The sequence below is a fragment of the Armigeres subalbatus genome, chromosome 2 (assembly GCF_024139115.2).
Source record: "Armigeres subalbatus isolate Guangzhou_Male chromosome 2, GZ_Asu_2, whole genome shotgun sequence".
In the NCBI taxonomy this organism is placed as follows: domain Eukaryota; kingdom Metazoa; phylum Arthropoda; class Insecta; order Diptera; family Culicidae; genus Armigeres; species Armigeres subalbatus.
The window spans coordinates 395,394,455-395,420,360 of record NC_085140.1 but is presented as its reverse complement, the minus strand read 5'-3'; the positions used below and the strand labels follow the sequence as shown (position 1 = coordinate 395,420,360).

Genomic DNA, 25,906 nt, shown 5'->3' with positions numbered 1-25,906 from the left:
TTTCAGCTTTGCTGCGTCGCATGCGCGAAAAACGCGAGTACTTTCAAACTTGGATTCCATGAGGATTGTCCTTAAAGCAAAACTTATTCTAATTTAAACAATAGAAGAAAAAACATTAATGCAACTAGTCTTGAGTTTACAATGGAATATTAGCTTAGATTGAACTAGTCTTGAGTATAAAATCCTTAGTCGAAGGTACATATTGCACTAGATCTTCATTTGACAAGATGAATTGGAACATCCGGAAGGAGGTTCCAGCAGGGCAATCAAGATCAGTGCTGGAAGCAGCTTTAGAAATACATGTTCCGAAGTTCGAAGCAGTTGTGATGATAGCAGGATCAGATATCGGGCCTGTTATCTGGAAGGTATAGGCAGGGATGATAGCCAGTGCTCGAGTTGAGACCCCGACGACTATTGACTTGAATTATCTCGGTACAAAGTTTATCGGTCATTAGCATATGCTATCGCATGTGATCAAATTATGTATTTTTCATTCTTAGCTCATAGAAGAATATTGTCACCATCTTGGGGCTTGCAAATACATACGTTGGTAAATTAATTCAATTTAATACAAAGTCTTAATAACAATTATTGTTCGACCCTCATCTTCAAAATAATATACAAAGTACATGCCTATGCAATTTGCCGCCGACACCTTCCCTGACAGGTGGTCTGGCCGGCCATTCTCGGTCGGCTGGACGTACTTAAAGGGCTGTCGATTGGAGGGCGCTGAACGGTATGATGGTTTCTGCTGCATATCCATGTACATGCGATTGAGAATGAATAATTTCTTAGTTCATTCATAATGCTACGACACTTCAGCAGCGGACGTACACATGCAGCCCATTTATGAACGACAAAATAGAAGAAGCTTCACCATCATTGACGGCATGATGGGACGACGAACCCCGACAACGGAGAACCGTTACAAAAAAGTAGGTTATCGATTGTTTCGCCGGCGATGATTTGTTGCTTATTCGAAATGTCAACTGAGTTGGTGGACTTTTGTGGATGGTTTGTTGTAAATTAAATAAACGAAGTGTCACTACTTTGAATTTAAGACTTTGTTGCATTATTGATACTTGTTTACGATGAAATGTTAATTAATGTCCTGGTCTATGTGTTGATGGGTATTGACGTTAGAGTCCGGGCTGTAAGAGTCATGTTACTGACCTTGGTAAATAAATAGGCAGATGGAAAATGTAGTAAAAAAAAACAAAATAGTACTGGTAGGTTACAGGGAGAAATACTTATATCAAAGATTATTATATTCAAAGATATAGCTACTTTATATGCGTTCCCACATAATCACACTATATTTTTCAAAATATTGTATTGATGCTAAACAATAATTCGCGGAACGCTGCTAAAATGATCATATTGGATGAGATCATACAGCTTTCTCTTAAACTAAACAAATCGGTACCGAGATGTACGGAAGCGTTCGACCGTGACACCCATATTAATTGTTTCTTACTTGTGCCAATATGCGCCAAAAGCATCCTTACGACCACAAATGCCATCACCACAACGTGCAATTCCGGAGATCTGAAGCATCAAAACGAGTGAAAGAAATTTAACCCAACCGCAAACCGATCGATGCCATGCGTAACGCGTGATTTGAATAAAAATTTTGCCATGACTTCAATTCCGTTTAGCTAAAGTTACCGGTTGAACGCCTTGTATAAGAAACAAGGAATTTACGATATTTTCTGCTAGCACATCATCGTATAGAAAATCAATATGTTATAACCCAACGAAATGAAGGCTAGAGAGATTTACAGAATGTATACAGAACTAGTGACTTAAAAACCCAGAATGGAGCTTTCGAGCTCGTAAAGGCTAATTATTAACAGAAACCTACCTGAATGCCGACATTAGTGTTATTTACGGCAAAACAATCATTGTGATTGGTGCGCTACATAATATGATATGGGAATGGCAACGTTTGTGTTTGAACAACCAAATCTCTCCAATAGTCGTTAAATTTCTTCATATTGCTGGAAGCGACCATCGAAATACAATCACATGTAATTATCACTAGAAGATCCCTTTACAATAGGTAGCATTTGCAAACAACACTGGGCTGAGAGTAATATGGGAAAATGTCTGTTAAACTATTTGTGGCAATGAAACAGCTGTGCCGCGTTACGATTCAACTGCAATGTACATGGTGCGTAAAATGTCTGCAATGCACATAGTCCGTTGTACTTGTTGCAATAGTCCGATTTCACGACTTAGGAAGCATCTGATGATTGAATGGGAAGTAGAACTTAAACATCAAGTGGTTCAGTTGGTTAATGGAAGGAAATAATTATCTTTTACATGCAATCAAGCTTGCAATTGTTTAAGTTAGGCGGGTTTTATTATGCAGATTTTATGTCAGCTGTCGTATCTCTTAAGTACATAACTGCTGCAGATCTTGCAAGTTCTACTGTAGTTAAAATAAGAACGCCGAATGAGAAACTAATAGGGTGGGTGTACCAATCGTCGCCATACATAAGAACACCTGTTTTTTAAAAATAAGTGAAAGGCATGCGGGTCGACTTTATATACATGTATCAAGCCAAAGGTTTTATTGAATTTGACATTAGCACATGCGGAGAGGGGTTTTCCATATATGATTCTTCTCTTCTCGTTTCAGAGAGCGAGCAATGGCGCTTAAACCTAGGCTTATTAGCCAGGGCAAGTCTAATACCTTGTCCCATCCCAGGAAGTTAAACATCTAGAAAAACGAAGTGACATAAATTTCTTAGCATGGTCACTCCCAACATTTGAATAAACTTACCATATCATTTGCTTATGATGATATTCCAAAAATAAATTCCCTACCAACCATCCAACTATTTGACATATAGGGTGTCAGTAAGTCGCTGGCCTCTCGTTAAGTAGATGTCATGTCATCATTTCCTTACCTTTCCTAGTAACGGTAAGATGAACGTGGCCGGCAATGGTAGCTTTCAAGCTTTATCAATTTGGACCTCCAATCGGGTTGCTATTAACTCCCAAAAAGTAATCGACAAGCAGTTGGAGTTAGAAGTTAAAGAATATACATGAGAGCTATCAGTATGCAATCTACGAAATTCTCCGTTACAACGCTACGCAACGCAACGCAACGCAATGTATCAAGCCAAAGGTTTTACTTCCTGCTCCTGAGAACAGCTGTGAAAACCACAATAATTTTATTTATTATCCTCAAAATTGATTAATCCATAATAGGAACGCATGCACCAGTTGTGGCACTATTCTTAATTTTGGTTCCTTATTTGGCAAATCCCATTGTTTTCTTATGGGATTGGCCAAATAGGGACCACTAGTGTGACAACTGATGCAAAGGACAAGCAAAATCAATTTTTACAATTATGCTTTGCTTATTTAGAAGGAGTTCAACGGTGTTATCGTATCATATGAATATGCTTTATCGATCTGAACTTGTTTTGTGGTGATTTGATTGGCCATTTCGCATTTAAAGCACTAGTGCGACAACTGGTGCTATAGCCACGACTGGTACATCTTGCCTAATTTGAAATTTGAATTTTCAAAATGTAATTTCACATTTTCATATTGGGGGTTTACCCCCATCGCTAAACACCTCCCAATACCGGTGCTTTTTGAAACGCCGTGCAAGTGGCGTCTAATGTAGTACAAAAGCTATTCAAAAGTACTTTACGTGCAAGGAATATAAGATCCTCATGTTGTAAACTTGGTACAAAATTTGGGATTGAGAAAAAATACTCAAATTTTTGTTGTTTCTCCTTACTTACTAATATTTGCCATATTTTAGAGGACGATTATGGTTTGTTCAAATCATAATGTAACTGTGGTACAAGATCAATTTTGTTCTTTTGTAGCTATCCCCAGATCCAGATAGTGAGATTTTTCACGTGACCAAATAGCCATTCTTTACACTCGTTTTGTAAAACTTACTTCAATTCAATTGTTTTATCTTATCGAAGTATCAGAAAGTCACAGACATGAGCAGAAAGAAAAGTTGAAGATAACTAGGTTATAATTAAGCAAACAATAATAAAATAGCTATGTTCCGCTAGACATGACCAAGAAAAACTATAACATTGTTACCATAACTATTTTATGGATTTATGGAACCCGTCGTTTTATGGAACACGGGATGTTTTTGACTTTTTTATGGATAATCTTTGCACATTTAACGGTACAATGTAAGGGCTGCAAAACAGTTCTTACTATTCTATATGGATTCAACGGCACGCCAACGAAACGGTTGGTTTGATTAGGAGTGGCAGCGAGTGACGGACGAGAAAATACTGCTAGGAGTCGGATGCTAGTGCCTCGTACCCGTTACAATAGAGAACCATACAGTACACCCAGGTTTTTTTTACACGGTTTGGTTTTAGTCGTTTAAGACCTTCAGCGTCAATGAAACAATAAGTTAACCCCACGAAAAAATTCACAAAAAATCAAAGAAAATTCAGGGGGTATTTAAAAAGCTGTGAAAGCTTACACACTTAAAATAAATCGCCGAATTCGGTAAAATTTTACCGAAATCTCAACAGCAGAACTGTTCGGTAAATAATTTAACTGATTTCCGGTGATTTTGACAGTTGAGCAATGGAAAAAATTACAAAAAATCTGTAAAATGTATTACCGAACAGATCTGCTGTTGAGATTTCGGTAAAATTTACCGAATACGGTGAAATGAGTTAAGTGTGTAGGTTGACCGAGAAATTAATGAATTTCAACCGTGTAAAAAAAAACCTGGGTGTATACTAAATTAATGATTTCGTGTGTGTTACTTCTACGTGAAGTTAAACGATTTACAATGATATGGAAATGCTAATATCATCTTCCAAACTTGGACGTACATGTTCATGATAGAATTAGAGGCGAAAGTATAGAATTGATAGTTCCGTTAGGATACGGCAGGCATGAAGAATGTTTTATAGAAGTCGATTTGAAAGCGAGCGGAGGGCAATATTTGTGATGGCACATATCACACGACCTTCCTTCTGCCAAGCTCCCGTATGAAGGGGGAGGGAAGAATATCAGTGTGGAAGCTGATATATCTCCACTGGCAAAAGGAAGGTGGTTTGACTTGCTCATATGCGATGGCCATGATTTTTGAGGTGCGAGCAATTTTAAATTAAAATTCGGGATAATTTTATCTATTTATAGTTTTGAAAATAACAAAGATATATTTATGTATTGGTCGAATCTATGACAAAAGGTCGAAAGACAAAAGGTCTAAAGTCAAAAAGTCGAAAAGACAAAAGGTCGAAAGGACAAAACGTCGAAAGGGACAGAAGGTCGAAAGGACAAAAGGTCGAAAGGCACAGAAGGTCGAAATGGACAAAATGTCGAAAAGAACAAAAGTTTATAGTTTTGAAAATAACAAAGATATATTTATGTATTGGTCGAATCTATGGCAAAAGGTCGAAAGACAAAAGGTCGAAAGTCAAAAAGTCGAAAAGACAAAAGGTCGAAAGTCAAAAAGTCGAAAAGACAAAAGGTCGAAAGGACAAAACGTCGAAAGGGACAGAAGGTCGAAAGGACAAAAGGTCGAAAGGCACAGAAGATCGAAAAGGACAAAATGTCGAAAAGGACAAAAGTTTAGGGGTCGTTCAACAATGATGTCACAGGTTTTAGGGGGGGAGCGGGTCTAAGATTTTGTGACACTGAATATACTAGGTATACAAAAAAGCGTGACAGAGGGGGGAGGGGGGGTCTAGAAATCTCAAAAAGTAGTAGACGTCATATTTGAATCGTCCCTTATAGTTTTGAAAATAACAAAGATATATTTATGTATTGTATGAATCTATGACAAAGGTCGAAAGACAAAAGATCGAAAGGAGAAAAGGTCGAAAGACAAAAAGTCGAAAAGACAAAAGGTTGAAAGGGACAGAAGGCCGAAAGGACAAAAGGTCGAAAGGCACAAAAGGTCGAAAAGGACGAAATGTCGAAAAGGACAAAAGGTCGAAAAGGACAAAAGGTTGAAAAGGACAAAAGGTTGGTCAAGAACAAGTTGATAACAAGTTGGGTGTATTCCAAAAGAATTTACGAAATGCATTTAACTTCAAGCAGAAATAACACACTCATCACATCAATCAAAGTTGAAGAATGAGCTATTTTCAAAGAAGGAGTAATTACCATGAAGCAATATTATGCATATCTAGATAACTCTGTTAGAGTTAAAAAAAAGATTGTTGATCTAGGAAATGAATGTTTTTTAAACTATTTTTATCAATTAAATAAAATTCATTCAATGAGTGCAAATAATAGATGAATATCTAGGTTTTCTGAATGTCACTTCGATCTGTCAAAATAGTGCACTTTGCAGCCACGCAGGCGCACGCATTGAAAATACACCGGCGTGTAATATACGGCGGTATATTTGAGAGCCATTTAGAGAGAACGAAGTGACATTTAAAAAACTCAACATCCATCTCTTAGTTGTACTCACTGAATGAGTTTCATTCAATTGCTAAAAATGGTGAAAAATAAAAGAGTTTTTCCTAACTGTGTAGGGCATCTCTGGTGCTAGATTGACTCTCTCCGTTTCAGTTCCTTGTCCATTTCGACCTTTTGTCCCTTGCGACCTTTTGATCTTATTGATCTTTTGTTTCTTTCGACCTTTTGTCCCGTTCGACGTTCTATCCTTTCGACCTTTTGTCCCTTTCGACCTTTTGTCCTTTTCGACCATTCGTCCCTTCGACCTTTTGTCTTTCGACGTTTTGTCCTTTCGACCTTTTGTCTTTCGACCTTTTGTCCCTAACCCGTATTGGTCATCCTGTTTTGGTATCATAGCTGTATCAGCCACAAAAAGAAATCCTCTTGGAAACATCATGGTTGACGTATTTAATACTTACTTGATGGGCTACAGCTCTCTCAGAGATGAACCTACGCCGAATGGAGTATCCTTCTCCACTGAACTCGATCCTGGGCCAATCGCTTCAAGTCGCCCTGAACATTGAGCGCCCTCAGGTCCTCTTCAACTGCAAAAAGCCATCGTGCACGCGGCCTTCCACGAAGCCTGTGGCCTCTTCCGAGTTCTCTACTAAATATTATTTTCGCTTGACGTTCTTCCGGCATACGAACAACGTGACCAGCCTACCGTAGTCTGCCGTGTTGTATAAGCTTAATAATATCCAGCCCTTTATACACCTGGTACTATTCGTGATTCATGCGACGCCGTCAGATACCGTTCTCCTATTTACCACCGAGTATTGTCCGCAGCACCTTACGCTCAAACACTCCGAAAGCTCTCCGATCAGCCTCCTTTAACGTCCATGTCTCATGGCCGTATAAAGCCACCGAAAGAATCAGAGTAGTATACAGCGTTTTATTGTGTGGCTTTCTCAGTCTAATTTAGTCAAAACGATTCGTTTTGTTTTGCCCGACGTTTCGGCCTGTATTTTTGGCCTTTTTCAAGGGTGAACTAAAATAAGAACATGGACTTTAGGAGGTACACAACATAATACATAAAACATAGTAAAATATAACCTACACAGTCTACCGTTTTTCGTTATTAAGTTTGCCGTTTTTCACATAGCCCACCACATCATCGCCGCCCAGTCCACCTTTTCTGATCATTCCGACACATACCCCATCAATAGATCCATGCGACGTAAACACCAGCCAAACTCCAAGATCTCAACCATCCAGTCCACCAAACGAAGCCAATCCAAACAGCCAAGAAACCACCTATAGATCCATGCTCAACATTCCTTTTCTGACGACGACCATCTCCAACATCCTGAAAAAAAGACTTCAAAAACATAAAAATAGCCAGACGAAATTTCAAAACAACAAAATCCCTGCTGAAACCAGTTAAAGATCCAGTGCTTCCATATGACCAACACAACGTCGTATACAACGTTCCATGTAACGATTGCGATCAAGTTTATATTGGTATGACCACCAACAATTTAAAAAAACGTATCAGTGGACACAGATCCGACATAAACAAGATTAGCAAAAGCCCAGAAAATAACATACACGCCAAAACAGCCCTCATCCAACATATGATAAACAATCAACACACCTTTAATCTAGACAACACACAAATAATAGATCGTACATTTCGACAAACAGCCCTACCAATATTAGAAATGTGTCATATTCAAAACACACCTAATACAGTAAACTACCGTACTGATGTGGAGGGTCTGAATATAACATACGCAGGTATACTCCACACCGTTAAAGCCAATTCCTCTCGCAGAGAAATTGCTCACCACCACACTAGATCAGAAAGTGTAAATGAGTCTGAACAGATGAGAATTTTATAGCATCCGACACCACCATCTCTAAACCAACCATTGAACATTGTCTATTCCTGTCTATTATTGTAGTGCAAGTCGTGTGCAATAGCAGTGTCTACCAAAGTCCCTACGCTCACACTAAATGTTTAAACTGTAAGACAATTTTTATGTGAATTATGTTATGGCCGTATTATGTTTTTATGTGTTACAATTTGTAGGATTACGAGAAGCCCTCCCTATGTGAAAAACGGCAAACTTAATAACGAAAAACGGTAGACTGTGTAGGTTATATTTTACTATGTTTTATGTATTATGTTGTGTACCTCCTAAAGTCCATGTTCTTATTTTAGTTCACCCTTGAAAAAGGCCAAAAATACAGGCCGAAACGTCGGGCAAAACAAAACGAATCGTTTTGACTAAATTAGACTGAGAAAGCCACACAATAAAACACCAAATCTTCCAGTCGTATTTCTTTTGTGTAGTATACAGCGCGAGTTTTGTTTTCGTTTGCAGACTACGGGACTTAAGCTGGTTACGAAGTCCGTAATAAGCCCTATTTGCAGCTGCAATACGCCTTTTCACCTCGCGGGTAACATCATTATCTCACGTCACTAATGTTCCAAGATACACTAATTCTTCCACCACGTTAAATTTTTCACCATCCAGCACCATTTCGCTACCACCACCACTAATGAACCCACGTTGATTGCCAGCGACCATGTACTTCGTTTTGCTGGTATTGATCGTGAGTCCAATCCTCACTGTCTCCCTCTTAAAAGGCACAAAAGCCTCTTCCACGGCACGGCGATTAATTTCGATAATATCGATATCGTCCGCAAATCTCAGGAGCATATGCGATTTTGTGATAATGGTACCGCTTCTTTGCACACCAGCTCTCCTAATCGCTTCCTCGAGCGCTATATTGAACAGTAGATTCATGAGTGCATCACCCTGCTTTAATCCATCTAAGGTAACAAATGACGTCGATATTTCATCCGCAACCCTTACACTTGATTTCGATCCGTCCAACGTTATACGAATCAGCCGTATCATTTTCGCCGGAAAACCATGTTCAAGCATAATTTGCCATAATTCATTCCGTTTCACTGAATCGTACGCCGCCTTGAAATCAATAAACAGATGATCTGTCTGCAAGTTGTACTCCCGGAATTTATCAAGGATTTGTCTCAGGGTAAACATTTGATCCGTCGTTGATCGGCCCTCACGAAAACCTGCTTGGTATTCACCGACGAAGGACTCTTCAAGCGGTCTCAATCTGTTGAACAGAATACGGGACATAATTTTGTACGCCGAATTAAGGAGGGTTATTCCTCGATAATTGGCGCACTTTCTGTGCCCTTTCTTAAATAGAGGGCAAATGAGGCCGTCCAACCAGCTAGCAGGCAGCAGGTGCAGAGCTTCATAAAGCTGCTCACTGCCGTGTTTGAGAAGTTCAGCCGGGAGCTGGTCCTTCCCCGCAGCCTTATTGTTTTTCAGCTCTTTAACAGCTTTTTTAACCTCATCTAGTGTAGGTGACTCCACAGCTTGTCCATCGTCGCTAATATTTATTCTGTTCACCGATGCACCGTCACTTCCTCCATTCAACAAAGTCTCGAAGTGTTGCTTCCACCTGGCAGCCACTTCAGTTTTATCTGTCAGCAAATTCCCTTGTTGGTCGTTGCACATGACGGGAGATGGCGCTGTCTTTCTCCGCACGCCATTGACAGACTCATAAAACCTCCGCATATCGTTCTGCTCCATTTTTTCCTGCGCCTCACTAATAACTTGTTCTTCGTACTCTTTTTTCTTCCTGCGGTGGGTTCGTTTTTCGGCTTCTCTTGCTTCCTTGTACCGATCTCTATTCGATCGGGTACCCGACACCAACATCCGGCTTCTGGCAACGTTTTTCTCGTCTGTCACTCTCTGACACTCCACATCGAACCAACCCGTCCTGGGTCGTATTTAATATGACCATTTTTTCAATGGAGTGGATTACTTGCAGATAATTCACGATCAGCATGACAACTATGTTGATAAAGCAAACATTCCTCTGTCACTGTTACTCTATTCGAGAACCAAAATACCAAAAATATTTCATTTTCACACGACTGTTTCTACATTAGCCTATAAATAATTGTCAGAATTTGAAAATAAACCATTTTGGCCTTTAATTAGACTTACAGGAACCTAAACATGCGCAGCTCATAAAAAATCGATATTTTGGAAATTTTCATGAAAAAATAATTGCTTTCAATGATGTTTTTGAATAACTTATTAAATTGTTTGTCAAGTCCATCTTACATCGTATAAATGTATGCCTGCTACATCGAGAAATATGCGAAACAAAAAGTGGGGATTATGTGTGTCCAGTTTCCCCTACTAAACGATCGACTTCAATTCCAGAACTGATACGAAAATTTTTACTTCAGATTTGGGTTGTTGGAAACAGGAATAGAAAATCATGTGGTAAATAAGAAATTTACCATGAAATTCATTATGTATAATCACATTTAGTGTTGGTAGAATCATGCTCAAATCTTACTCACCGAAGCCTGATGTACGAGCTGACTTACTTGCGATTCTGCATGGAGAGCATCGCGCATGAGTTTTTCACGCAGAATCGCATCGTTTCGCTCATTCGCTGAAAAATGATTTCGCTCCAAAAAGTGTCAATACTGAATAGAAGCGTATTTTATGTTTACGTATGGATTTGTTATCCTTTGTTTTAAGCAAAGAAAGTTATTCCGATGAATTTTACGAAGTAGAACACGCAATGATGCAAATCTGGTCTAGGAGAAGACGCCAAAAGTATCCTTAACGGATAACACGAATAAGGGTGAGATAATTCTAGTCCTGTAGCAGAATGCTGCCCAGAAGAGCTTCTAAAAAGTTGAATGACGAGATTTCCTACACAGCAAAAAAAATGTTAATATCCCATGACGTAACATTGGTCAATGTACTTAAAAAACCTATGTAATCGCCGATTTGATGTATTTTCAAGTCAATTCGATGTATTATTACATAACTGAATGTAAAATCTAACGGACAAAATATTTTTTCGGTTGCGCGCAAAGTACGTAACATTACCTCGCTAAATCGGTAATTTCTTACACATAAAATGATGCACATCATGTCAGTTGGAAAAAAAGCGTAATATTACATACTTATGTTGTATATTATGTTAAATCAACGTGAAATTGCAGAACATTGCAGGAATCGCACTCATTTTAAGTGTTCATATTTAATGGAGTTCAAATATAATTGCGGGAATCGAGTGTTTGGTCAGTTCAGGATGAATTAAATTAGGTTCAGGATGAAAGGTAAGTTTCCGATCGGCAGGAGGTTTATTGCAATGTTGAAATGTTATTGTTGCAGTCATTGCCGAATTTTACGCACAAGTGTCCAGCCAACGAGTATTCCGGAGTTTATCGTGTCACTGTTCAATTTTTGGTGTTTTCGGCCTCAAGCAAAACGGGGGAGAAGTGGTGCGACTGAACGGCTGCTAACAGGAAATGGAAAATTCTAACGCTACCCGGTAAAATGACGAAAAAGTGATTATTTCTAATACAGACCCTGTTCGATTTTGGCAACATTTTTTTGTATTATTTTTTATTTTGGTAAGGCGTAAGGTGCCTGCCAGAGAAGACACGTCTACGTGACGCCGCGCGAAAACGGCACGCAAAGGAGTAACAGTCAATAATAAGGAGCTGTCAAATCGTATGGACGCTTCGCTTCGCACTTCGCGTCTACTCTGGTCGCACCCTAAATCTCATAATCTTCGTAAGGAAAAAGAGTTAGAGCCCTGAACCGCCGTAAAAACAAAATCATGAAAAAAAAATCTAAATTTTAATTTTTAATTTTGAAATTTTTAATTTTTAATTTTCAAGCTTTAAATTAAAAATTTTAATTTTTGATTTTGAATTTTTACTTTTTTATTTTTTATTTCTAAATTTATAATTTTTAACTATAAATTTTTAATTTTCAATTTTTAATTATTTATTATTAATTTTTAATTTTTTATTTATACTTTTAGTTTTTAATTTTCAATTTATAATTATTAGTTTACAATGTAAAATTTATAATTTCTAATTTTTAATTTATAATGTACAATTTCTAATTTCTAATTTTTTATTTCTAATTTTTCAATTCAAATTTCTAATTTTTTATTTCTAATTTCTAATTTCTAATTTCTAATTTCTAATTTCTAATTTCTAATTTCTAATTTCTAATTTCTAATTTCTAATTTCTAATTTCTAATTTCTAATTTCTAATTTCTAATTTCTAATTTCTAATTTCTAATTTCTAATTTCTAATTTCTAATTTCTAATTTCTAATTTCTAATTTATAATTTATAATTTATAATTTATAATTTATAATTTATAATTTATAATTTATAATTTATAATTTATAATTTATAATTTATAATTTATAATTTATAATTTATAATTTTTAATTTTTAATTTTTAATTTTTAATTTTTAATTTTTAATTTTTAATTTTTATTTTTTGATTTTAAATTTATAATTTATAATTTATAATTTAGAAACTTCAGGAGGAATTCCTTGAGAAACTTCCGGAGGAATTCCTGGAGAAACTTCTGGAGGATTTCCTGGAGAAACTTCCGGAGGAATTCCTGGAGAAACTTCCGGAACATTACCTGGAGAAACTTCCGGAGGAATTCCTGGAGAAAGTTCTGGAGGAACTTCCGGAGGAATTCTTGGAGGAACTTCCGGGAGAATTCGTGGAGGAACTTCCGGAGGAATTCCTGGAGTAACTTCCGGAGGAATTCCTGAAGGAAGTTCCGGAGGAATTCCTGGAAGAACTTCCGGAGGAATTCCTGGAGGAACTTCCGGAGGAATTTCTGGAGAAACTTCTGGAGGAACTTCCGCAGGAACTCTTGAAGGAACTTCCGGGAGAATTCGTGGATGAACTTCCGGAGGAATTCCTTGAGTAACTTCCGGAGGAATTCCTAAAGGAACTTCCGGAGGAATTCCTGGAGGAACTTCCGGAGGAATTCCTGGAGGAACTTCCGGAGGAATTCCTGGAAAAACTTCCGGAGGAATTCCTGGAGGAACTTCCGGAGGAATTCCTGGAGGAACTTCCGGAGGAATTCCTGGAGGAATTCCTGGAGGAACTTCCGGAGGAATTCCTGGAGGAACTTCCGGAGGAATTCCTGGAGGCACTTCCGGAAGAATTCCTGGAGGAACTTTCGGAGGAATTCCTGGAGGAGCTTCCGGAGGAATTCCGGGAGGAACTTCCGGAGGAATTCCTGGAGGAACTTCCGGAGGAATTCCTGGAGGAACTTCCGGAGGAATTCCTGGAGGAACTTCCGGAGGAATTCCTGGAGGAACTTTCGGATGAATTCCTGGAGGAACTTCCGGAGGAATTCCTGGAGGAACTTCCGGAGGAATTCCTGGAGGAAGTTCCGGAGGAAGTTCCGGAGGAATTCCTGGAGGAAGTTCCGGAGGAATTTCTGGAGGAAGTTCCGGAGGAAGTTCCGGAGGAATTTCTGGAGGAAGTTCCGGAGGAATTCCTGGACGAACTTCCGGAGGAATTCCTGGAGGAACTTCCGGAGGAATTCCTGGAGGAACTTCCGGAGGAATTCCTGGAGGAACTTCCGGAGGAATTCCTAGAGGAACTTCCGGAGGAATTCTTAGAGGAATTTCCCGAGGAAGTCCTAGAGGAACTTCCGGAGGAATTCCTAGAGAAACTTCCGGAGAAATTCCTAGAGGAACTTCCCGAGGAATTTTTGGAGGAACTTCCGGAGGAATTTTTGGAGGAACTTCCGGAGGAAATCCTGGTGGAACTTCCAGAGAAAATCCTGGTGGAACTTCCGGAGGAATTCCTAGTGGAACTTCCGGAGGAATTCTTGAAGGAACTTCCAGAGGAATATCTGGAGGAACTTCCGGAGGAGTTCCTAGAGGAACTTTCGGAGGTATTCCTGGAGGAATTTCCTGCGGAATTCCTGGAGGAATCTCCTGAGGGATTTCTGGAGGAATTTCCGAAGGAGTTCCTGGAGGAATTCCTGGATGAACTTTCGGAGGAATTCCTGGAGGAACTCACGTAGCAGCTTTTGGAGGAATTCCTGGAAGAATTTCCGAGGGAATTTTTGAAGGAAATTATGCGAGAATTGCAGGAGGATTCTCCAGAGAATTTAGTGGAAGGGTTTCCAAATAATATCTGGATGAGTTTCCAGACAATCTTCTGGAGAAACTTCCTGAGGTATGCCTGGGAAATTTTCCGAAGAATTTTTTGGAAGAACTTACAAAGCTATTTCCGGAGGACTTCCTGAAAAAACTTCCGAACAAATTGCCCCGCCTTTATTGCCGATAACCAACGACGCTGCCATGTCACCACCGATAAAATTTAATAAATAAATAATAATTTTAAAAAAATATATTGACTTATATAAATTGAATTACATATATATACATACATAAAAATAAATAAAAATTTAACATAAAAATTGAAAATTAAAAATTAAAATTTAAAAACAAATAGTTTAACATTAAAAAATTAAAAAAATATTTAAAAAAATCAACTGTAAATTTTTAATTTAAAGATTCAAGTATTTGTACATACCATAAAATACGTTTTGAATTCCTCGTAATCCGGGGTATCATTGATCAATTTTTTCAATGTTTTGTAAATATTTCCTCCGTAAATTAAATGATTGCTTTTTTCATATTTTTAAAACGAGTACTGCTACGTGTAGAACGTTTGAGGCTATTGTTCTTGATTATTTGATAATTATAAAATTGTTTTAAAAATCTGTTTTGTCTAGTTTTTCGAATTTCCAATTTGGGGTAACTTTGATCATCAATCATTTCACTTTGTTACGTCTATAAAGCAAGCGTTTGTAAACGCCTTAAGGTAGGCAATTACTTTTGAAATCCTTATACTGAGGCGAAGCGTATTGATTGTTTCGAGTAAGGCATCATGACCGCTAGGTGAATTATCTGGTTTTTCAACAATAAAAATCAAAATTTTGAAACAAAAATATGGATAAACAAAGAAAATAAGATTACTTATCACCCAATTGTAGGTACGATCTCAATTTTTTGTTATTATGCTTGTTTTGAGTGCTTTTTGGCAGCTTACTGTGAGTTAACAAAATGATGTTGATTTTATTTTTCAAACTATGGCAAAAATTAAATGCAAATTCTAGTGGAGATTATATTATTCGGTAGCAAATTTAGTCAAGATTAAAATACCTAACTCATAATAAGTAATCGTAATAACAGAAAGTAATACTTTATTCATCTTTTGAAAATGGTTCAACTGATCAATGTTACCCCGCTGATCAATGTTCCCCCGGATTACGGTACCCCTAACCCCGCTGCCGAAAGCGGGATTCTTCCTGACCTGGTTTTACGTTGTTTTTAGTTACATCAAAAATATTACGTCGAAAATGAGTTACACTGCTTTAATTTGAAAATAAAATATCAAGTACGTCAACTTTTTGTTACGTCAATCAGATGTAATAAAACATTATATTGACGACGGCGATGATGTGCATCTAATCTGATGTGATATTACTTTTTATTTTTTACTGTGTATGCTCTATGTGGATGTGATCCAATGTAAGGTTTTGGAAGAGATAACCGAAGGCGGATCTAATTGGAGATAAACATGAAGTCGAGATCCAAGACACTGTGATTCGGATATACAAAAGCTATGCGGACCATATGCGGCTTCATTCCAGGAAATTTTGACGAAATGCTGGATAATGCTATGTTGAAAGTGGAATGGTAGGTATCTCAGATCTGCAAAAATCAACGGTGTGTATTTCTGCAGATGCTATGCCCCTACAATGTGGTGGATAGAACAGTGTAGCGATGCCTTGGATACTATTGTAGAAAAGGTAATCGGCTTAGACCCAGTGAGTATTTCGGGCAACTTTGACACACAGGTCGCACATCGACGAGGTATTTTGTTGTATCGAATTGATGGATAAAAGGTTCCTAATGAAGAAACGACGCAGGATATACTTTCTGAAGCCATCAAGCTGTTATCGATTAAACTTTAATTAGTACAAAAAACGTATAAAAACGGTCTCACTTTTTATTGTATACTTAATGCTACTTAAATCTATTTATATCACAATTTTACACCCATATTTACACGCTGGTAACGCAACCCTCTCTGACTATTTTAGTTGTATGGACAATTCATTGCTTGATCCATATGAACACAATATCCTCCGGTGGCTCTGAAATTTGCATTTAATATCAATGTCGCATTCAGAAAAATCCGAAATTATTCATCAATACTCACTCATCTGGTGTATCCTGCCCAATATGGTAATGTTTCATCCTACCTCGTATTCGATTTGAATACCGCAAAGGAGCAAATGGTATCCGATTATTCCGAACACACCCCGTAGGGCACTGGAAAGCTATCGTTGGTTCCCCCGACAACACTGCATTGGCTAGATAGCACACGCTGAGGAAATGACTGCATCGAGCTCGTTCTGAAGGATTACTCGTCATTGCATTATATAATCTTCAAAATCTTATAAAACAAAACTTACTGATGGAGTTGCCCGTGCAATACGGTTGCGTCTGGCCACCGTTAACGCAGAAGTCGATCGTTCCGGTGAACGCACTTTGTCCCAGGAAACCGGCATTGGTGTGAATAATTTGCACCACCTTGGCATCGTCTTTCGTCAACCGGAACCGATTCGAGGCATGCTTCTCTATGAGTGGTCTTGCTGGATCTAAACCTGGACATGGAATTCAAGAAAAACAGAGTCATCACAGATATATCAACCTAAATGATTGATTCCAACTTAATTGTGCTTCTACAAACAAACAATTATGCCGTTCATTGTTGCATTGTAAATAACAATTATAATCCACTCGAACTGTCAATCAAACAGACCGTCCAGAAGAAGGAAACCAATCATAACCGTGTTAGTACTCACCTATGATTTTGTACTGCCGTTTTGTTAAATGGTGGGACATCATGCCGCAGATATGAGCTCCGAGTGAATGGCCAACGCACGTGATCTGCTTGCTGTGGCTCCCGGTAAAGGTAATGAATGAGTACAGCTGTGAATATGCAACTATTTAGCCAACAATTGATATCAATGAATCGACTGCTTTGAGCGTGCTTACAGCGGCACACTAGGAGTTAACTTTCTGAAATCAGTATGGCGAAAGGCATCTAAGGTTCGATTTCTCAAAATTAAGCACTTTCATCAACAAAATATTTGGTAGGCGTAGTAGCGGACACCATCCCTCATAACCGATACCAAATAGTTTTTCATTAAAAGTTCCTAATTTTGAGAAAACCAGCGTTAGATGTCTTTCGCCATACAAATTTCTGGTGGTTAACTCTTGCTGGCTATTTTGTACATATACTATAGCGCCTGGATGTGGCTGCGGCGAGTAGAAAATCAGCCACTGCCAATAATTCATTGAACCGTGATTATGACGCCGCAACGACAAGCAGACGGTCTCTCATGCTAACGCATTATGTACTACGAGTAAGGTGATTTATAAAGGTAAGCATAACTACCTGGGCTGTGCATTGTGAGACTAGCTTCGTGTTGGACAGCGACGAGAGATAGCATGGGTACTGCGAGATCCGCTCCCAATCTACGGCGAACACGTTATACTTGCGCGAGAGGTAAGCTTTCCGATGGTGAATTTTGTTGGATTTGTGAGAGCAAAACGATAGGAATCCATTAGGTGTTTGTGGTGAATACATTGGAGTAAATAAAAAAGCTTTCCGAAGCTTTAGGTTTGGTAAACTTTATCGACCCATTCAGGACTGATAATATAAATGTGATCGCATTATTCGACTATCATACTTCAAAGCGCTTTTACAGACCTAATACTGAAAAAGAAGGTAAAAACATTAAAAATTTACATTTGATTTCGCACAATATTTGCTAGTTAAATATTTGAACCAATGATGATTCAATGCTGCCGGTAAACCCCCAAACACACGCGACGCGACTGTCGCAAACTCTATCGCTAGGTCGCATGCAATGTTTCGTTTACACTTCCATACCAACGGCGTCACAAATGCAGTCGCCAAGCAATGGCAACAGTTGCGTCGCGTACAAGGTCGCGGTTGTTCGAAGAACTTAAAAACATTTGTTGGCTGTCCTCGCAGGGAGAAATGTACCATGCGTCCGCTTTTCTATTTATAGACAGTGCGTAGGAACGTGTGGACTGTGGAGGCTATAGATCGTTGCCGAAGGCGTTTAGCCTTGCAAAATTTGCAGATGATTGCAAACGCGTAAACATACAACCTCGCCTTCCTAAAATTTTGTATTTTAGACTTGATCCCAATCAGCTGCGTTTTTCAAGAAGGCTGTTGGTTTTCGCATTCATCTGGACAACAATGCTGTCTAACATTAACATACACGGTAAATAGTTTTGAAAATTCAACGACGTGTAATATTGCAGCCAATCCCATCAAACAAACTGAAATTCAATATTCAGTTAAATTTGAATTTTTAACAGGAAAGAACCGTTCAAATCTTTTTCGATTTGAAAGAACAGTAAGATCGAATTAATGTTGCGTTTATTTGCATGCTGCTCAAAATATGTACAAGAAAATAAATTTAAAATCACAACATATTTTTATCTGTGTTTAATAACATATTATGACGTTCGGACCACAATATAATTCCGTACCGTTTTCAAGCCACATGTTTAAAAAGTTCATAGTAGTTTTCAACTCAAAAAAATGCAGTCTGAAAATCGATTTTTACCCTACTCAGACGGCAAGTACGCGAAGCTCAAGGCTTCGACATTTCGAAAGAAAAAATATAAATGAACAAAACTGCGTCAAAGTTGTAGAAAATCAAACAACAAAACTACAAAAAAATGTGATAAACTTTCTCAACTACACGTGTGAGGTATCTTGCAATAGTGATGGAATGCACCTTTTTGCAGTCCAACATAGGTGAGTGGCTGTTTTCAAGATATTTTTCACCCGGGAAGTAAATGAGATACAATGTAAAACTTATTTGCTAACATATTCGATAAGTAGGCATACAAACTAGAAAAGAATGTCAACGGTACCTGTGCCTATAAAAATGTCTCTACTGAGAGTTTTAAAATGGCATGTTTTTTGTTCTTTCGAACCAATTAAAACGCTGTATCGATGAAGTGAAATGCATGACAGCTACTACATGTGTAGTAAAAATACTTTTAAAATGAAAAGTTTGAAGGTTGTTAATAATGAAGCAGAAAAAGCAGTTATTTTCACGGAAATTAGCCAACTATACAGGTAAAAAAAAAAAATTTCTGTTGATAATGCAACTCTAATGTTCTGAAGAAATCCCAATAAAACGTATTTAATCTTATTTAAAACAATGAATTCATAATAAAAATTTTCATTCCATAAATTCATAACAAATTTATTACAAATAAGTCAAGTCAGGATTAGCCATGACATCCACACTACTAAAGCTCGATGCGACTCTAAGCTTAGCGAAGACTACTTTAATGTCTTAGCTGTTACGATTTTCATGGGTATTTTTACCTCATGCAACAGTTAAACAATATAGCTAACTGATTCCATCTCAAAATTGTAGAAAATCTCAATCATATTAATAATAGGGGGAAATACGGCTTTGGCAGGTTTTGTTCTATCATTGGCAGGGGGTTTTGTCGACAAAATTTTATGAAATTTGGCCACAATATTCTTTGATATAGGGGGAAAGACGGCTTTGGCAGGCTTTGTTCTATTATTGGCAGGGGGGTTTTTTATGACTGACTAGGCTCAAATTTGGCCTAAGCATTCTTTGCATATCAAAGAATATTGTGGCCAGATTTCATAAAATTTAGTCGACAAAAACCCCCCTGCCAATAATAGAACAAAACCTGCCAAAACCGTATGTCCCCCTACAAAAAATGTTTAGGCAAAATTTGAGCCTAGTCAGTCATAAAAAACCCCCTACCAATAATAGAACAAAACCTGCCAAAGCCGTCATTCCCCCTATTCAAATTTAAAAAAAAGTGGTGATATTTCGCTGTCGGAACACTCATGAGACAAAACGCCTTCTTGCTGGCAGCTATTAGGGAACAACGCACCACGTATCGGCAAATCAGCATTCTGGTATGGACAGTGCGTGGAGACGCGTAGTACATTGTAGGTTAGTTGCCCTAGGGCGTTTTGGCTCGCCGAAATGTTAGATGCTTCGTCAAAATGTGGAAAATATCGGTTTTTCCAGCCTTCCCATCGTTTTGGGGCCTCTTCCCCTATTTGGTTTAAATTGACAACGAAAAAGCTTTCGAACACCCCACTCACAAGAATATATTATCACTGAGATTATCCTGAAAAATTTATCAGCATTATCGAAGCACAGTACAAAGCGTTCTCTTGTAGTGTTAGTGCACAACGGGATTTTGTCGGATCTCATCTGGATCGTAGTTGGTGTAAGGCAAGGATGTATTCTATCACCGCTACTACTCCTCATCGTAATCGACGAAATTCTGGTAGGTGCGATTGACCATGAACCGCGGACTACTACCTACCAGGATACCTGGTTGGCTACAGCGTCGATGCACATATGCCTGGCGTATAGTGGAGCTCCATAATCGTCGTTCTTGGGCGATGTTCCTCTAGTTTCCCCGTTTGGGTACTACCAAATGTTACGCATTACGCGAATGAAAATTTTTCCTTTTTTGTGTTTGATTTTTTTAAATGAATGAGAAGCAGTTGCTGACATGTCTTGATCAAGACGAGAATCCGAAAACACCTAACCACTCAACTGCTTTCAAAGTTGTCTACTTTAATTTATAATTTTCAAGAGTCCTTAAAGATGCCGAACTTTGTTCGAAAAATTATTGAAAAAAAAACATCAAGTCTGTTTTCCGCATTGCTGAATTTCTGCTATTTTTTTGTCTTTTGATGAATATTCACCATTTCTACATATTAAATTATTTTATGGGATGACACTTATTGGAATTTTGTTTTCTGATTAGGAATTCCATATCAAGCCAAAGGTAATCGAGGCAACTTAGAGAGTTACAATTATAATTCGAAATTAGTTATCCATTACAGAGTTCCATTGGAAAAAAAATAGAAAAATCCCTTATACACCCAATTTTAACGATTTGCGATTGTAGTTCAATCCATCAAGAAAAAACAAACAACCAAGTGTTCACCATTATTTTACATGCAATTGAGTCATTTTACACCATCATTTGAGCGTTTTGTCCATTTTTGCCCAAGCCCATTTTCAAAACATGTAGCAAATGCTTAGCCTAGCGGATTGGAAAACTAAAAGTTCGTATTGTTGATACATGGGAGCTGAAAGCTGGCTATACATTTTCTGGTGCAGCTTCCAGAAACCGATATGTGTTCCCGACAGACTATTCTTCGTTGCTTCTCTAAAACAGAATTTTGGTCGTGCTTCAATTAGCTACTTTGTATAATAGTCTGATTAGAATGGAATAAAAGAATATTTTAATCCTTGATTTTAATCATGTGTTGTGAATACCTGTTGTTATCCTAAACCTAGCAATGTTCAAACAAATACAAAAAATTCACATGCTCCAGAACGTGAAACACAGAAAAAACTCAATTAGAAATGCAAAGTAGGAAATGTACAATAAGCCTAGGATTGATCCCATGACCTCCTATTTGTATAGTCAATATTCTTCATACGTACGTACGTACAAAATACGTTATCTATTGATTTAATGCTGATATAACATAAGATAGATCACTTCCTTCAACTACTCAAATGCAACATACCATCCTTCAGAAACATGATATGCCTGCTGGTTTGCGTCCCGTTGAAACCGTGAATGATTATCGCCGTTTCATGGTGCGGTCTGAAGCCTGCTCTGAAAAATGTCTTCGGCCGGGTCATGTCCACAATTTTGCCTCGTTTACTAGTGCTGTGAAAATAAGCAGAGAAGAAAAGGGGAAAAAACAGTTGAAACTATGTCGCCGTGACTGGTTGTTTTTCATTTTTCATCGGTGCATTGCAATAGTTGCGTCGTTTGTCTGCGAGAAATCGTTCGATCCGATTATGATTTGATACTCATTAAGCAATGACAATAGCATAGTTAATAGCCGCGGAAGAACTATTATAACACACACAAACCGTTTCGCGATCCATGGTTAAAACGATCGCTATGAACGCCATGAAGCAAAGGCATGGCTACAAAGTCTGTAAAGTTAGGATAGATAGGAGAAATGTGTGTTTTCACAGTTCATTCCCGTGATAATAGATCCTTTCATACGCGATGAAAATTGTTTGTGTGTCTTCAATTTGAAACTCAATTAATGCATTGTGTGTTATTACTTGGCGGCCTACCTCAATCTTCCAGCTTGGTGGAAAACATCAAGAAACCGAGACTTTTTATTGGGTGACAAAGAGTGACAATCGTGATTTGATATTTAGTGAATTATTGTTTCAACTCACTTTCCTACAAGCTGAGAAAATAATTTTCCCATCATCATCGTTGTTGCAGACGGGCTTCGGTAAATCGAATCAAAAACAAAACATTTTCCTGTTTGTCATTCCATCGTTTTGTTGCGGATTGGTTCAAAGATATACTATTCGAGATGAAAAAAAAAACACGGTACATACGGTTGGTTAAATATCTTTTATTCATTCTTTTTTTGCCAGATACACTACCGATCATAATTTTGAGAACATATTTATGAAATAGTTTAAAGCTTGAAGTGATACTATTTTTTCTGTTTGGCTTCCATTAGCCATTACACTTTACAAAGGGCAAAACAAACTTTTGCATATAAACATTGGCGTAAATAAGGGGGGGCCGGGGGGGCCTGGCCCCCTCCAGACCTACTTGTGGCCCCCCCAGAAAATTTTGAAAAGTAATTCCAACTTAGTCAGTTTTTATTTCATTTACATATTTCCTACATATTTCTCAATTTTGATTATGAATTCTATAAACATATTTTTTGTTGCGTTATCACATCTATGACCATTTGTTCAGCAAAGCATCGAAATATTTAAGTTGGACCCCCGGGAACATTTTCTCGATTTTTAAGCTAAAATCAATGCCGCTTCTAATTCAGTTGCTAACTTAAAATAATAAATTTGTTCTGCATTTGTTTGACTAGTATCCTGGTCGCAGAAACATGAAAACATAATTGTATTAAGATATAAATATTTCTGTTCTATTAAACTACCATCCGCTTCAAAAAAGACTGAAGCAACTACATCAAAATGAGTAGATGTACACAAATCCGATCAATGAAATTTCGAACGACCATTCTTTCGAAAATCTTCGAGTTAATCGCAAGGTATGCCACAAAACAGTTGATCAAATTCCTATGGAGCTTTTTGCTCTCGCTATATAATTATGGCACAGAAAGATATAAAATTATAAAACTTAAGAATCTTTGTTACAATGACAGAAAAATCAACAACGCATTCCATTGAAAGTATTAGGACAAAACTTAGGTAGCCTTCGCACTCACAACAGAGATTGCATTAAAGAAATATTTTTATAATCCTCAAAAGATCTTGTTCCATTTAATTTTTTGGCGATTTCATAAGGATCATCGGAAAACTCTTTTGTGCCTGCTTTAGTTAGAATTTGTTTTTTAGGATGAAAAAAATTAGATTTAGAAACCAGTTCGTATCAGAAAACACTTAGTAAACTTAGTCAAATTCTATTGCAATCCATGCGCACAGTGCTTTAAATCGCCTTTGAAAATTACATCCCACAGCTGGTGCCATGGCCCCTCCTAGACCGAAACTCTAGTTACGCCTATGCATATAAACAATGGGGAATGATCATTAATTTTAATCATTAATCCATAAATAGTTCGAGAACCCCCATAAAGAATAATTTTAAGCTCCCTAACTACGCTAAAATTTAACAATCAGTAGGAAAATATGTTCCGTTATACTTGACCAAGAAAAAAATACCATTTCTGCTCCCATGAACGCATGGCAAATGATCCATAAATCTTTGGAAAATAATCTATGAAAAAAATATATTTTGATCCATAAAAAATCAAATTTGCGCAATGTTCAACGTGATTATGATCCATAATTTTAATAAATTTGGCCGTACGTTAAAAAATGCGCTTGGCAAGAAATTTTACCATGAATATAAATAATTGTGAAAAATAAGCGCTTTTTATCTATTAGTATTATTTTAGTTTCGGTTTCATCGATATAATAAAAATTTGTTGATCAGCCACTTTTTCAAAAGCTCTACCGACAATGTTGAGACACCCGCAAATCAAATAAACTGGTTGGATCCGTAGAAAATCACCGGCTCTCCGCATGACACTTTCAAGCGCAATATTGAAGGACCCGAAAGTCCATCTCATTTTCGTGTCCCCGGCGACCATTGTTGTCGTCAGTCTGTAAGCTGTTCGAGAAGGGTTGATTTTTTCTACGCGGTCTATATTCGACTTGATACTCACCCGGCCGAAATTCATTTGGCCGGAATAGACATATGGCCGACATATTGGCACGGCAAATGCTGGGTAAAGCGTACCATTGGTACTTCGCGTACCTGAAGGAATAAAATAGACCCCATTTCGCGGTCCTTAGCCTCTTACCCAGCAACTCCTATCCCTACCTCCCGGCGGTGCTGGCCGGGATACGAGCAACCTTAGGGAAGATCGGGTAACCAACCCCGGTGGGAACTATGGTCGTATGCTGACAGGGAAGGGGGGGTTTGCTCCTCTCCGGAGGTGCTAATATTATTGAGCGTCTGTTCTCCATGTCAGGATCGGCTCACAACAGCGTCTGTTCTCCATGTTAGGGGCAGCTGATCATCGTCCGAGTGCCAGCGAGGGACTCTAAGTGAAACTGTGCACCATGGTCCACCGGAAATAAGGAGGAATGGTCCTCCGGAAATTTAGGGGGTTTAGTGTCAGGCCTTGCAAGCCAGCCAAAACAAAAAAAAACTCACGCAACGAACAATCAACAAGAGAGTACGGACCGGAACCATCGACGAAGACCACTGCGACGAAAAGGGACTAGCGATTGGAAACTCGGTTCGTGGAACTGCAAATCTCTCAACTTCATCGGGAGCACACGCATACTCGCCGATGTGCTCAAGGACCGTGGATTGTTGGAAGGGATCAATGATGCGATCAATGATAGAGGTAATCATACCATCTACCAGAGCTGCGGCAACACATACGAGCTGGGAACAGCTTTCATAGTGATGGGCGACATGCAAAGACGCGTGATCGGGTGGTGGCCGATCAACGAGAGAATATGCAGGTTGAGGATCAAAGGCCGGTTCTTCAACTTCAGCATAATCAACGTCCATAGCCCACACTCCGGAAGCACTGATGATGATAAGGACGCATTCTACGCGCAGCTGGAACGTGAGTACGATAGTTGCCCAAGCCACGACGTCAAAATCATCATAGGAGATTTGAACGCTCAGGTTGGCCAAGAGGAGGAGTTTAGACCGACTATTGGGAAGTTCAGCGCTCACCGGCTGACAAACGAAAACGGCCTACGACTAATTGATTTCGCTGCCTCCGAGAATATGGCCATTCGCAGCACCTACTTCCAACACAGCCTTCCGTATCGGTACACCTGGAGATCACCACTGCAGACAGAATCACAAATCGACCACGTTCTGATTGATGGACGGCACTTCTCCGACATTATCGACGTCAGGACATATCGTGGCGCTAACATCGACTCTGACCACTATCTGGTGATGGTTAAACTGCGCCCAA

At 38.4% G+C, this 25,906-nt stretch overlaps 1 protein-coding gene and 1 pseudogene across 1 annotated transcript in view; one reads left to right on the top strand and one right to left on the bottom strand.

The window, feature by feature from the left end:
* Positions 1-227: 227 nt before the first annotated feature.
* LOC134210219 (uncharacterized) lies at positions 228-8,334 on the top strand (annotated as a pseudogene).
* Positions 8,335-16,260: 7,926 nt separating this feature from the next.
* The window catches only part of LOC134217450 (phospholipase A1-like), a 41,057-nt gene continuing 31,411 nt past the window's right edge, over positions 16,261-25,906 (bottom strand). The window contains exons 3-8 of the mRNA XM_062696216.1: positions 21,962-22,107; positions 17,759-17,874; positions 17,163-17,289; positions 16,770-16,961; positions 16,514-16,709; positions 16,261-16,448 (exon numbers count right to left, since the gene is read on the bottom strand). Coding sequence (XP_062552200.1) covers positions 16,391-16,448; positions 16,514-16,709; positions 16,770-16,961; positions 17,163-17,289; positions 17,759-17,874; positions 21,962-22,107 — 835 coding nt within the window. The 3' untranslated portion in view covers positions 16,261-16,390. The remainder of the gene's footprint in view (positions 16,449-16,513; positions 16,710-16,769; positions 16,962-17,162; positions 17,290-17,758; positions 17,875-21,961; positions 22,108-25,906) is intronic.